Source organism: Hirundo rustica, chromosome 3 (assembly GCF_015227805.2).
Source record: "Hirundo rustica isolate bHirRus1 chromosome 3, bHirRus1.pri.v3, whole genome shotgun sequence".
NCBI lineage: Eukaryota > Metazoa > Chordata > Aves > Passeriformes > Hirundinidae > Hirundo > Hirundo rustica.
The window spans coordinates 98,989,080-99,004,565 of NC_053452.1; the positions used below are offsets into that span (position 1 = coordinate 98,989,080).

The 15,486-nt window shown below is 38.0% G+C and overlaps 1 protein-coding gene across 3 annotated transcripts in view; it reads left to right on the top strand.

Annotated features, from left to right (window-relative positions):
* The window catches only part of COLEC11 (collectin subfamily member 11), a 41,527-nt gene extending 34,811 nt beyond the window's left edge, over positions 1–6,716 (top strand). For 2 of the 3 annotated variants that reach the window (XM_040060579.2, XM_040060580.2), the window contains 4 exons: positions 1,478–1,549; positions 2,263–2,316; positions 3,985–4,080; positions 4,235–6,716. In XM_040060579.2, coding sequence (XP_039916513.1) covers positions 1,478–1,549; positions 2,263–2,316; positions 3,985–4,080; positions 4,235–4,644 — 632 coding nt within the window. In that variant the 3' untranslated portion in view covers positions 4,645–6,716. The remainder of the gene's footprint in view (positions 1–1,477; positions 1,550–2,262; positions 2,317–3,984; positions 4,081–4,234) is intronic. The other variant, XM_058420004.1, reaches the window with a different exon arrangement.
* The last annotated feature ends 8,770 nt before the right edge of the window (positions 6,717–15,486 follow it).

The window sequence follows — 15,486 nt, forward strand, 5'->3', positions numbered from 1 at the left end:
TTTACTTCTGAGCAGAGCACATAGGTTTTGCTGGCTGTGACTGAGAAGCAGTTCATTTTCTGGGCAGTTTCTGCAAGAAAGAAAGTGAAATAATTATATATATATATATATTTATTTTATTTATGCATTAGGTCAATGAGTTTATTTAATTTCAGGTGTAGCAGCCTGAAAAGAAAAAGCTTTCAAGCATCTGCTAATCTGTAATGGTAATCCAAATTCATTAATATGCAAACCAAGAGACAAAATTTTCAGTGCAACTTGATAAACTGTTTACAAGCTGGTACTTCCAGTAGGAATAGATAAGAGAAAAATATTTTTGTTTTCTGTTGAAAGCCTGTGTCCAGTAGTGTCTGAATTTGATACTTATTAGAAACAAAGGAAAATAATTGATCATAGGTCAACAAACCACACACATTTAGCTCCTCTCACTTCAGAGGAAATTGTTTCTTTCTGGATCATGCATGCCATCAAGTGCCAAGAGTTGTTAGAGACTTCATGTAGTAATAGAGATAACATCTCTTAGCCAGCAGTGATCAGTTTACATTCAGAAACTTGTTATTGATTTCATTTTTAAGTTAAAGGTAATGACAAAATTGGTCATAAAATTTTCTAGCTTTCAAAAATATGTATGTCTGTCCAGCTGCAGTAGCAACAGGGGGCAACAGATCTTCAGGCGTCATAGATCCACAGCTGAGGCTGAGCTATGACAATTTGCAGAAGTCCAGTTGCTGGATCCCTATGGTATATTTTCCTCCTAGTTTGTCTCATTATTTACTTGAACCTGTGTAGTCAACCAGTGCATGGCAGATGTTGCTTTCAGCAAGGCAGCAATCTTTTCAACAGTAATTGAAAACAAATTAATAAATATTTCCTAAAAGAGTATTGGGCTTGGATTTCTGCAGGATGGGAACCTTAGAAGGCATTCATCCCTGTAGTCCCTCCATACCTATTCTCCTTTAATAGTGTGGTACAGAGGGAAACCTATCTCATATTTATATTGTATTTGTATTGTATAAATAAGTCATTAAGCCCAAAGCCCGCCCTCAGTTACAGTGGAGTCACTGTCTGAGATGAAATGTCAGTTGTGCTTGGATCCTTTAGGTTTTCTCAACTCCATGACAGTCTTAATCTGCTGATCGGTGTTTGAAGGCAACAATCCTCTGTATTTTCAACATAATTCTCTCATGATCAGTTAAAAGAATTCTGCAAAATTTTTTCGAGTGATTTTCAGCCAAGAGCTGTTGACAATACACCTTCATGCTTTGTTATTGTCAGTTGTTTAGCAAAGATAACATTACTGTCTAGGTTGCTGTATGTAAGTTCTTCACGGGGATTGAGCTAGATCTCTAGAGTTCAATGGATATTTGGGATATAGAATGGTTTTGTTCATTGTAAAAACTGATATTGTAAACAGTAAAATCTGAATGAACCAGACTATATTGCTACTTTGTGCTTTTCATTCTTCTGTTATGTATAGGAGAAATGGGGGACAAAGGACAGAAAGGCAGCATAGGACGGCATGGAAAAATTGGTCCTATTGGTTCAAAAGGTATGTTTAGTTCAATTGTTTCTCCATTTGTGTTTTAGGTGAAAAATGTGTGATCATTTATGTTTGAGAAAAGTTTAGGGGCTTGAAAAATGGCTAACAAGTCTCACAGTTTACCTTAGTAGAAATCTTCTCACACTGTAGTCAGCCAGGTCACTGAGATATCTCAATCAGTTACCTTTTGCTGTGACAGCAGTATATTTAGTCTTAAAGCACTGTGAGTGTCCTGGTTTGAGGATAAAAAAAGAACTTTGCACTGCCACACAAGTGTGGACAGTTAAAGCAGATGGGAACATGTGCTGTACTTTGGCAGACTTTTAAGAGCTAGAAGATGTGTTTTCTTATGCTGACTACTCCATAGACTTCCTATGTGACTTTGGTTAAGTCATTTGGACCAGTGTTTACCTGATCATCTAGATTATAATTTGAAATTTAGGTGTATCCAGCCCTTTTCCCTCTAGAGCATCTGAATTTACTGGCTCTATGAAGATTATGAATGTCAAGAAGTGGATCTTGGTACATATTATTTGGATTCAAGTTTCATAGCTTTGGCTGGCCTTTGTTGTGGAATGACTAGGACAGAAAATCTTTCTTTTTGCTTGGGCATATTTCTACTTTCCACATTTGAATTTTACTAGTGAAAAAACAGGTAAGTGCTAAATGAACTATTGACAGAAAAGGCTGCATTAACATTATGTTATTTTTCATGTCTTCAGGTGAAAAAGGAGATAATGGTGACATAGGACCACCAGGTCCTAATGGTGACCCAGGTAATACATAACACACCTTCTTTATGTGAAGGACTTTTCATCACTAGAAATGAATCTGTTTACATACTGGGGGAAATAGTGAATGATTTTTTTAGAGGTAATGTAATATTTCACTGTGATATTTTCAAATTACTTAAAATCATTGAAGTTGCAGCAGTTTCTGGACTTGTAGTGTATGTGCTAAAACAGTAACTCATACTTTCTCAGAGGAGGAATCTCTCCAGAAGCCTGGTGGGAACTGAAGTGCAGACTCTATCATTCATCACCAGGGCAAAGGGATGTCTCTGCATATCTCAATTTCTCTTGCAGTCAACACAAAGGAGCAGGCTGGATGCTCCTGCTCGTCCATGGGTTAAGGTTATAGGAGCAGGAGATTGTCAAGAATACAGATCACAGTATGGATCAGCTTGGAAGGGACCACATTGGGTCACCTGGTCCAACCTCTGCTCAAGCAGGGTAATCCCAAAGCACATGGCGCAGGATTGTGTCCAGACCTTGAATATCTCCAGTGAGGGACACTCAACAACCTCTCTGGTCAATCTGTCCCAATGCTTGATTACCCACACAGTAAAGAAGTTCTTCCTAATGTTCAGGTGGAACTTCCTGGGCATCAGTTTCTGCCTATTGCCTCCTGTCCAATTGCTTGGCACCACCAAGCAGAGCTTGGCATGGTCTTCTTGTCACCCCCACTCCAGATTCTTATATGGAGGTGTAGAGATCTTCCAGAGGTATACAGATGTTCTGGAGAAACAGCCTAGCATAAGAAGTGCAAGTCTTGCAAGAGTGGCAGGTTTGGATTTGGTTGAATTAATACCTTCCTGGCAGAGTGTGTTGGAGGTGCACAGATTAGATTTCTTGTGTGAACTTAATTTGTCACTCTACTTCTTGAGCCAGAGTGCCATGCACCTGGCCAGCATGCAGAGTTTTGCAGGGCATGTACCTTGCACTTAGACTGACTTACACAATTCAGCTGAATAACTGGGTAGTCCAATGCAGATTTTAATAATTACGTAGAGAACTGCAAACTGTAATAAATGCAAACGGTAATTGATCCTCATTTTGAGACATGTGGTCAGAGATGTGATAATTATTCTTTTAGTATTCACATTCAGATTATCTTGGTCAAACCCATACAATTTGGGTTAATAGATGATTTTCTATTGTTTAATTTTATCGTCAGACGTATTGCAAATTCTGTACTTTGAGAAACACAGAACTGCATTTTACCGGTAATTATGTGCATTATATGGCTGGAATAATGCTGTGATATGTTCCTTGGGAAGAACTTGCAAACAATGTTTTTTTGCTGCGAAAGAAGTCTGAGAAAATGAAAGAAAATAATTTTACTGAAAATGGGAATTTTTGGGAAATGTTTTTAGTTAAAAACTATTGTGGGTGTTTTGCAGAGAATATCTATCTGTGTTTAGGTTAGCACTAATTATTCAGGGCTGAAGATTTGTAGGAAGTGAGCTGAGCTGCTCTGCACAGGCCCAGACACCCCTGAGAATCATATAATGGTGCAGCATAGTGAAGGCTCTAATTTTCTGTCTGTTACCTGCAAGGCAGCTTTCTCCAGGGCTGCCATGCTGGGTTTTTTCATAAAATTATTGAGATAATTGTTGAAATTAGGTGGCTTTTTGATTTGGGTGTATCTATATAATTTTACAGGCATACCTTGTGAATGCAGTCAGCTAAGGAAGGCTATTGGTGAAATGGATATCCAAGTAGCCCAGCTGACAACAGAACTAAAATTCATAAAAAATGGTAGGTTAATTTTATATAACTTCTCCTTTCTTTTTGCCTCATTTTATCGGTGCAATCGCTCGTAAGGAGCGTCACCGTTCCACATCTGATTTGTGAAGCTATTTTGGGGTGTGCAGTGACTTAGTTTATAGAAATGCGAGTGCTCACTTTTCAGCACTGCCCTCCCCCGCAGCTGTCGCCGGCGTGCGTGAGACAGACAATAAGATATATCTGCTGGTGAAGGAGGAGAAGAGATACAAAGAAGCCCAGCTGTACTGCCACGGGAGAGGAGGGACGCTGAGCATGCCCAAGGATGAGACCGCCAACAACCTGATTGCCTCGTACATCAACCAAGCTGGGCTCACCAGAGTCTTCATTGGGATTAATGACCTGGAGAAAGAGGGGAATTTCGTCTACTCTGACCGGTCGCCCATGCAGACCTTCAACAAATGGCGCAGCGGGGAGCCCAACAATGCTTACGACGAGGAGGACTGTGTGGAGATGGTAGCGTCTGGAGGCTGGAATGACGTTGCGTGTCACATTACCATGTATTTTGTGTGTGAATTTGACAAAGAAAATGTCTAAGCTGCTCTGCTCTTTCTTTATTTTAAGAAAAATGTTTAAGACAATTGTACAAGTTACTCCATGTTTATAGAGTGCAAGCAAAATTTTGAAAGTATGCGGCATCAGAGTTGTACAGCTGTAAATACAGTTTAGGTATTTCAAATATCAGAATTTATCCTTCAGAAGGGAAGACCAATAATAAGGCATAGTTTGGTTGGCTTTTTTTTTTTTTTTTTTTTTTTTTTAATTTAGGAAAATATATCTATTTAGATAAAAATGTGCTTTGGGGCTAAATTTTGCCCTTAAAACAGTTAACAAATGTGATTACATGACTGTAAGGGAAGGCAGAATTTGGCTTCTAGTTGTTAGAATGGCTAGAATTTGATTCCTGATATCCTTTTATCTTAGTAAAATTAGTAGTTATAAATGCTAATTACTTGTAGTGCTACAGGGATATTCTAGCAATAAGATAAATATTTTTTATATTCCAGTTAATAAGTACAAATATTATTGTAGGTTTTTTGAATGTTACAACTTTTTAATTTTTTTTTAAACTGGCCAAAGCAAACCAAAAAGTCATGAGTCCTACCAATTTTGTAATGTTTCTTTATTAAACTGTTCACAGATGTATGACAAAAAGCATTTAAATAAACGGAATTTTAGTGCTGAGGGAGGACAAAGTCTAGTGAAAGGTGTCCCTGCCCATGGCAAGGGGTTGGAACTAAGTAATCTTTATGGTCTCTTCCAACCCAAATTATTCCATGATTCCATGATTCTATGCTATGAAAATTCTTATAATTTAGTATTTGAAAAAGCATTCCATCCAGATGGCGTTTTGGGGTTGGCTAAACGTAAAAGTAACAATTCAATTTTCTGCGTTCCTTGGTTGAAAATACTTCAGCGCTCAAAGTATTTCAGACCCTAAATAATTCCCTAAGACTTTTTTTTTTTAAGATAATCTTTGTGCATCTTGTTACAAAACAAGCAAAATACCAGCCCTCCACAATTTAAGGCAGACTTCATATATATGCAATTAAGCTCATGAAAACACATTATCTATCAGTTCATTTTAGTAAGAAAACAGCTTACATGTTTACATGGATTGTTAAAATAATCCCCTGAAAAGCAGAAAAGTTTCCAAAATTTTCCTGATTATGTGTATAACTGTAATAAATAACTTAGCACAAATAATTTATGTACCAAATTTACAACTGCATGTGATGGAAAATGTGATGTAGATTAAAAAAAAAACCAAAAACAAACAAAAAAAAACCCCAACATAACAAACAAACCTGCATACTTTCACCAAAGAAATGATGAATTACTTTAAATCTTCCCAGGAGCCAGTTCCATGCCGCCCCATCTCACTGTTAGGCATAGAAAATCAACAAAATTTGCAAAATCTCTGACTGTATTTCTTTAGGAATACCTTGCACTCTGTTTTAAGATGATTTTTAAGGGTAAATGATCCTTGCATAACATTCTGATTGAAATGCGTCTTCGATAATTATGGTAGATTGGCGTATAGGGTATCCATGGTGGATATGGCATGTGTTCCCAGAGATTTCCCTACAACAAGGAAACCAACTTGTATCAACTCGGTTGTGCTGTGGCGTGTAAACAATCAATGACCATACAATGCTGTTCATATCCACAGATGCTGACATTATTTGATTTATATACCTAAGAGAACAAACTGTTTTGCTTGCTATATTTACTCTGTAAATCTCAATCCTTTCTATATATATATATATGTTTGCTATTAATTTTGAAGATTACTAGCAGTACTGTAGTATCCTATAGTATTTGATTATCAGCCCAGCTCAAGAGCAATCACTCAAAATGAATGGGTCCTTTGATTGCTTTGCTTTCTTTTAATAAAGATAGGTATGATACCTGTGTGTTAGTCATTCTTCCAACTGCATATTGAAATCTATTAAATAACGTGAATCTCTTTCTACACTAATATTCAAAGACTCTATAGAATTTGCAGGGAGCTAACAATTCCAGTAGAGCAATTTGTTTAGGGTAGTGCCTTTTGAATATCATGATTTTTTCCTGCCTGCTATAGAAATCCTCAGAAACCGTTTAAATCTCCAATGTACTTTTGTCAAATCATTGTTGCTGTATTAAAACAGTCCAAACCTGAGATCCAGATATTTGAAGCTCCCTCATTGTGTGCTGAAGTTGCTGTTTTTTCACCTATGTTTTGAAACTTTCTGTTGTATTGTTCAATTTCCTCAGAAAGATGAAAAGAGACCTTTTAGGAAAATGGAAAGCTTTTTGAGGTGCCAAATGCTCCTATTTTAGCTGAAATCACACCACGTTTTAAAGATTATCTCGATATGTGGAACATTTAAACAGCCTCCATTTCTATTAAAATTTAGCATAAAAAGTAAAAGCAATGGGAAAAGCATTTATTTTTCCTAGTTTTCATGTTCTTTAGGATATATTTTTTGCAATGCTTGATATGTGAGGTAGAAACTGAATTAGTTTCATTGTCAGATACCTGTACACTGGCTGCAGCAGCTCTTATTTAACCATTTGGGCAAAGGGAGCAAGGCTAGTGTGCAAGGTCTATAGCTGTCCTGCAAAGGGCAACAACAACACATCTGATGTTTACCCCTTCAAGGAACTGGGTGAGGAATGATGGAGGCATTGGAAATGAATGAATCCTTCCTAATTTCTTTCACCCTCTAGTTGCTGATGCCTGCAGGTAGACTCTTGTTGGAGGCAGAAATCGATGTTGCATGTAGTGCTCAGCCTGCATGAAGCCTGCTGACATGCTTGGTGAGGTTTCCATTACTCTCCCTGGAATTTGGAACTACTGTTTTTTCAAAAAATGAAATGAGTGATAATTTTTTTTTACTTGGGGTGTTTTCCATGTGTATTAAAACCTGCAATTGTAATATAATTACTCATTTTGTGTAGATCTACAGAAGCCATCGGAACATATCTGTCCTGCAAGCGCAAGTGTTTCTCAGACTATTCTTATATGCTCTATTTTTGATGGATAATTTTTCCTCATATATATATATCCACATAGCCCTTATTAATTTTATTATTGAATAAGGGGCATTTTAAAAAGGAAACAATAGCGCGCTTTTTTTTTTTTTTTTTTTTTTTTTTTTTAAATGTAGTTACCCATTCATGTTTTTGAATGACTTCTTCACATAAAATGTGGATTTCATTCCACTGTACTCTGCACCTTTCGCTGTGAAGGCTGTGTGTTGTAGTATTGATGTCAGAGCAGACGTGCACACCCCTGCTAGGAGGGGGCTTGGTTAAATAAAACATTTAACTGACTGAATCCAAGGGGACTTCCACTGCCTGTGAGAGCTCTGATTTGATGTGGACATCTTGGGAGAGCACTGGATCATGTCTGATCCTGATCAGCATCCAGATTTGTCACTCCACAATCTCTCTCCTGGGTGGAAAGTGCTGCTCCCACTTGCCTTGTTATTCTTCTCAGCTCCTGGCTCAGCATCCCTCGTGAACCAGCTGCTCCTCACTGTGCTCTGACAGCTGACATGATTATCCCTGGAAATATGGGTTTGTTACAGGTTTGTTAGCAGTAGAACTTCTCTCTGACTGTGAGTTTTAAACATCCTTATATCACAGAGAAGAACTGTAAAAAAATTAATATTCATATGTGGGATATAGAGCAACCTTATTCATGTAAGTAAAATGGAATACTTCATTTTTCATAAGCTCAGGAAATGCCAGTTCAAATATGCTTTTCAAAATAGCAGCTGGCTGGACTTTATTTGGTTACAATTCTTGAAGAAAATCAAAAGGAGATGATATTAAAATAAATTTAATCAAAAAATATGATGAAGGTTCACAACGGAGGAAGGCTTTTGAGGCAGACATTTTTCAAGGTGTTTACTTTTAGAATTTTTCAGAATTTAATTTCCAAGTTCTACAGCTTTATTTTGACCCATAAAGGGATTTGATTTTTGTAATATTGTTAATATTTTATACACCATATCAGTTACAGTGATCTGTATATTTTTTGAAACATTTTACTTTATTCTTTAGGTCTTGATTTCCAATGGGAACGAGTTATCTTTTCGAGACTTTTGTTTGCCAGACATTGGAATTGTTTTTTCCTCCTGGGCCTGCTGTGACACTAAATGCTTTGAGTATAAAACAATAGATAGTTCAACCTACATTATACAGAAGATATTCTTACTGATTATGAAAACTATTCATTTAAGTATTGTGCCATATAACTAGTAGTTTATGCACTATTACAAATGTCCAAACCAATCATTAGATAAGATAAATAAAAGCCCTTTGAAACCTGAAAATCTTACAAATATACTTTCATCCTGAATTAAAACAAAAATTTGTCGAAGTAACCAAATTCAGAGTAAAGATGAAATTCAGGGTTTCCCCAACATCTATATCCAGGTCCAATTTTTGTGGGAAGCTCACTGACTTGTGATGATCATGGCTGAATCAAATCCTCGAATAGAGAGTTAGCCAACAGTGTAATGATGTGTGACTTTGCCCTTTTGCACTTTCTGAACTGCATCTCCTTAGCCTTTGTTGGCCCAAGGGGCCAGTGTCTTTTCACTGGAGATTCTGGTTTTCAATTTTTGGCTTGCCTGTGGTGCCAACAAGGTTCAACACTCTACATGTCTACCACAGATTACAGACAAAGAGATAGGATTTTTTTCCACAGTGGAGACCTGGAAGTGCTTGAAAAACTGGCTGTGACAAGAAAGTTTATGCAAAACTGGAGCTGGCCACTCACCCTTCCCTTGGGGTGCGTATTCCTGGCCAGGGAGAGTCAGTCCAGCCTACAAAGATAAAAACTGACCTTGTTATTGTGGGTAAAAAGAAACCAGAGTTTTAAAATTTACCTAGGGGAAAAAATGTGGAGTGAATGTTTTTGATTACTTACTTTACAGAGTAGCTGTGAGAAAGAACAGTTTGGTTTTATTTTTGCTGTAATAGGAGAGCAAGCTATGTGAAATGGCAGAGAAAGGGTTTGTGGAGAGGATGAAGTTGTGTGCACAAGGTGTTTTTCCGGATGCGAGTCTCCTCCTAGCCCAGAGCTTTTCTATTGGATGAGGAGGGAGTCCTCTCAAGAGGGAGAGCACAAGATAGAAAAGGTGGAAGAAGCAGTGAGCGCAGAACTGGCAGTGAGTGGGATGCCCATGAGGCAGAATGTAAATGTTACCTCCAGCCATTCTCCTGCTTCCTGCCAGGGAAATGTAATTATCTTGCCCTTTCCATCAAAATGTCTCACTATAGCTCTGGATGGGTAACTCACAAAAATAGAGTGAGGTGACCAATTTTGTGTAATATCTGTGCCTAAATAAAGCCCAGTTTGGGTCTATGGACAAATAATAGCATCCACCACACTCTGGGTATATTAATGCATGAAATCACAGGGGATATAATTAAGCACTGCTATTCAAAGGCTGGCTATGTAGTATTGATGAGCTTCTGGATATTCTTTACATATAAAAGTGTGAATGCTGCCAGGAATTCAGCAACAGAAGGTCTGGCATGCAGCTGAACAATACAGGTGTTACCATACTATCATCTAGTGGCAGTAAGAGTAAAAATGAAGGAGCTGAGTGGTATTTTGCTTTTGCTTGCATCAGTTGCCATATTGCAATCACTGATGCTGTATTGAACAACTGACTTCTCAGCTCTGAAGTCTTTAGTCAGCTTTCTTCTTCTCCTTCTCCTTCTTCTTCTTCTTCTTCTTCTTCTTCTTCTTCTTCTTCTTCTTCTTCTTCCTCTTCCTCTTCTTCTTCCTCTTCCTCTTCCTCTTCTTTCATTTTCCTTTGTGAAAAGATTATTTAGAATTATTACAATGAGACGTGCGCTGATTTTAAGTCCAATTCTCAGGTGGGAGTTTTGACTAAGAAGTGAAAATCGTGCCCAAATAAGCTCAATTATCATGCCTTGGAGTGAAGAAAAAGAAAACAAGTCAAGCTGTGCTCTGCAGGCCAGCATCTAAATTGCAGGTGCAGATCTTCACCTGGCATCAATCAACTCCCGTGAAGCCAAATTGATTTATACCTGCTGAGGATTTGAGAGTATTGTCATCAATTCTAGATCTGTGCTTATTTTGGAAAGAAAGAGAGAGAAGTATTTTGGTATTTATAATTTATTCTGAGCACTTTAGATGTTATTCAAAATCTGAACCACTGTAATGGGTGCATCTCCCATGAAGATTTCTGAGCAATAATCACTTTTGAGATAAATATTAAATGTAAAATAATTTAAGTAGGTCTATGATGTGGAACTTTATCCTTGCAAGTACACAAGGGGTATGATGTGGAACACAAAAGAAGCAGTAAAAGAACTCAACACAAAGATAAAATACAGAATTTTATATTCTTCTGTGAAAATGAAACTGCTTTTTGCCCTGTTCAACATCCGTAGGAGAAGACAGGGTGCCATCTAGTGAAGAAAAGATTTGTTGCATATCTATAGAACCACAAATCCAACTTTGATCCTGCTTTATTCTTTAGTAAGAAATTAATTATATGGTTATTCTGCAAGAGGGAAAGTGTGCAATATGTTAAATCCATTGTGTTTGTAGAATACAGAAATAAAAGAAGGTATAAAAATGCAAAATACTAATTTCCTTATTATGAAATACCATGCACATATACATGTCAGCTTGTTTTACTTATTCCAATTCCCTGCTTCTTCCCCAGCATTACACCCTTCTGTTCTACACAAATAAATCTGATATAGTAACTTGTGACATATCAGGTAAAATTCATTGCTTTTTCCAAATATCCCCAGCTGGGTTAGCAGAAGACTTACAGTTGGCCTTGATTCAGGGAATTCCATTTCCATCCTGATTTTTGTCTACAGCTTCTGAAAACGGAAGATAAATGCTGTATCCCTTAAACTTGCATTGCAAAAGTATGAATGCATTGCAGCTGATGTGTTGACACCATGCTTAACACTCAGTGGTTACATCTCAAAAAAAAAAAAAAAAAATCCTTTGAGACCACTGTCCTGGTTTACACAGTGCTCCCAGTTTCCTTCTTAAAACTTACCTTCCTTTTGCAACTGGTCAGACCCAAAGTGAAGTTAATTATGTATGTTGATTATATGTTCCATACTGTAGTTTCTTGGGAATTGATTTGCCTGTGCAGTTGTTTAGAATCATAAGCAACTTAAAAAGGATTCTCTAAAAATATGGTTTAAATTGTTACCAAAGGCAAAACTCCTTTCAGTCTAGACATTTTTTTTTGCTTTATAATAAATAGAATATGCATAAATCTAACCCATTAGACAAGTCTGCTTCATGATCTTAAGTTAAACCAAAATGGGCTGGTTTCTGGTCAGTGGCCATTGATCTTGAAGCTCAGGTAAAGCAGTACGTGGGTTTGCTGACTCAGGCTGTACTGTGGCATGTCCCCTGTCAGCTGACACCTGGTCTGAGGCTTTGTGGGCCAACTTTGCACAGGCCCAAATCTCTGGGTTTAGTGCCACTTGCAGATCATTATCAAGCAGTGCTTGCCTCAGGTGCTGGCTGCTCCTTTGGTCTAGCTGTGCTAACCTGCTGTTTGAAGAACAGAGCTAATGTGATTGCATGGTGTGTTTCCTTAAAATAACTTTTGAACTTTTCAGCCATTGTCAACCAGGTGTGAGATAAGGTCTTTAGGATTTCCAGTTTTTAAACACCTTATGTAAAAATGTGAATGGGTAGTAAACAAAGATATTCCTCCTCAGGAGATGGCTGCAGTGGAAACTCACCTATTGTTAAATACCAGAGAGCCATCGTGGAAAAAGACTATACCTAACCAAAATCCTAACCACAAAAAAAGACTTGATGAAAAATTGTCCTGTCTAGGCACTGAAGACTTGAACTAATGTTGATGGATACTATAACCAGCCTTTCTGCTGGATTTCCCACCAAACAACTCATCTGCTCTGTGATGGCCAGTTGATGTTATGCTGGCTGCAGGGTAAGGGGATTAGATCACCTCTCACCCAAAAGAGAACATTTTCTATCCATGTTATTTTGAATCAGCATTGCTGTGATTAGACTGTAAATGATATTTGATAAGATTTTTACTTAATCCCACGATGATCCTATGTCTTTCCCCTCCATTGTCGAGATGACTAAGCAGGGATAAAGAAAGAATTTTCAAAACCATTCAGCATTGTCCTGGTTCTCCTGGGAGTGAGAAACGGAAAGACAGAGCTGGGCAATGGAGTCCTGTGCATCCCACTTTTTCTGCTGGATGGGTTCTGCATGCTTTATGTTTGCATTTATACAATGTATAATGCCTTTTTCCACTGTCTGTATTTTGCTTCCCTTACTCTTTACTTATTTATGTGAAGATGGGATATAGGAATAAAAAAAGGCCTTTTCTGCTGTTTAAAGAAGCAATGTATATGTGTGACTAGAGACTACAGAAAAATGCATTCACAGAAATCCATTTTTAATAGTGAGCAGGCAGGGAAAAAAATCATTTGTCATAAGATTACAGAGGGGAATATTTAAACCTGTTATGAAATTTTTGAAGGTCTTAAGGAATATGATAATGATTATGCAGACTAGGTTTATTACTAGGTATGTAGTGAAAATGAAAAGAAATTAAAAAAAAAAACACAGTGAAAATCAATATTTACGAAGGTATTATGTATGAAATTAGTCTTGAAAATAAGGAAGTAATATTGCATATAAAAAAGGATTAAAGAGAAGCAAACATGGAGCATAATTAACTGGGCTGCTCCTTACTGTTGGGGGTTTTGGTAAGCCTATTGTACCTTTAATCGCCCTGAACTGTTCTTTTTTTTTTAAATGTGTCTTCAAACTAGGTACTCTTTTTTGGCTTATTCTTACAGCTTGCTCTGCATGATCTCTCTCCCTGCTTCATTACCAATCTTGTGATGGAGGGTGTTCACCTGCCGTGACAGTGAGTAGGGTTTACTGTACTGGGAGCAGCACTGCAGTGGGCAGCCTGACCTGGTAGTTTGCTTAACCAAGGTCACATTTTTCATCCCTTGGGCAGAGGCCAGTGGATAAATTCACTGAATGTCTTGCATGTCCTAGGGTACCTAACAGGGTACTAGGCACCTCTGTATGAGGCAGCTGAATTGAGACCATCATGATGGTCTGTTCAGCCTTCTGGGTTTGCCAGAACCCTTGGCTGAGGTCTGGTGGTTGGGAGTCATCTCCTCTAGTTTTAAACATCAGCACTGTCAAGAGATGCATCTGAGCTAGTCACACTGTCTCTCTAGTCTGTGGGGAGACTAGTGCATTCAGGATATGAGTCATATGTCTTATTTTAGATGTCTAAATTGGGATAGGAATGTTCCTTGTTCTGACTCGTTATTTCTTTCATTTGCCCTGAGGTGAGGCCAAGGTGACAAGCTGAAATGCAGACATTTCTGACTGATCAGATGAAACCTACCCATCAAATCTCAGGAGCTTCCATCCCAAAATCCCCATTATGTGGAACTGCCACTCAAATATTTCTTTTGCTGACCAGTGGTGCTTGTCTTGTAAGGTTATGAGGAGAGGTTAAAAAAGGTTTTGAAGGAGGTGGGACATCCACTAGAAGGGCATGACCTGTGATGGGTGACTTTTTGTCACATGGTGAATCCAGATGCCCCTTCTATCATGTACCAGTGTGGTACAGACTTATGAGTCACACTCAGGAAAAAAATCAATGCTCTGCCTGCAGAAAATAACTCTCCTTTCTTCCTTTCTCAAACTGGCAGTTATGATCACTGTGTGAGAGGCAAGCTGAATTTGTTCTTACTTCTCTTTCTTGCATGAGAGAGAGAGAGGCAATAACGGTTGCCTGGCATTGTTTCTTTCTTCCCTGCAAACTGTGATGTTTTCCTTTCCTTGTCTGTGCTGCAAAGCAATAAATACCACTTCCAGGAGAGACAATGGACACCAGAAAGAAGATGGTCATGCCCACAGACATGGCAGAGACTATTTCAGTGACTTCTGATGTTCTAGCACAGATGTTCTAGCTTGACTAGTTTCAGTAGCAAAAACACAACAGAGAAGCACAGTATGTGTGCTCCATAGGCCAGATGGGAACTTGCCATATTGAATGTTTTAAAAAGATTACTGATTACCTGCTTGTAAATGTAAAATCAAACAATTGTTTCTGATCTGGAGAACAGAATTTGAATCTCATACATCATACACTGTGTGTGATATCTCTGCCCTTTTAAGTGTGTGTTGGGGTAAAATGCCATTGTGGGGGAGTGTAACATCCTGTGGTCCTGTCACAACAGTCAGTGCTGATCAGCAGAGAGGGAGCCAGGCCTGCAAATCCAGCAGCATTGCTGCACAACTGTATTGTAACCACTGAGAGGAAAAAGGTCTGGTGATGCATATTGGAAATGCTTTACTGAGGTGCTGGTATTATATAGACAACATATTTCTTTTTAATTTGACAGAATAAGATTTTGTATGCTGTGATGACATAGGAAAGGCTGAAAGATTCACTCTCCCAAGGTTAATTGCAATCAGATCTTTGATGCAATTAATTTTAACAGCAGAAGAGAATCACAGGTCAGAAGAGAGTAAGGGCAGGTTAAAAAATATTTAGATGAATTAGAAATATTCTAGTCAGCAGGGTCAGGTGAAATCTGGTTGAAGGTTGCTAAAGCAGTTGCTGACATATTAGTGATTGTCTTCAGCCCTAGAGAAGCCTCCAGATAGTACCTTTATTTAAAGAAAAAGAAGTACAAGGTAACTAATCAGGAAGAGAAACTGGATTACCAGAGCAAATGTCTAAACAAGTAAGTGAAAGCACCAAGTGGATCATAAAGTGGTGGAATAATAATTGTGGATTTGTCAAGAACAAATCACGTCAAATCCTTCTTTATATATTTGGCTTCTTT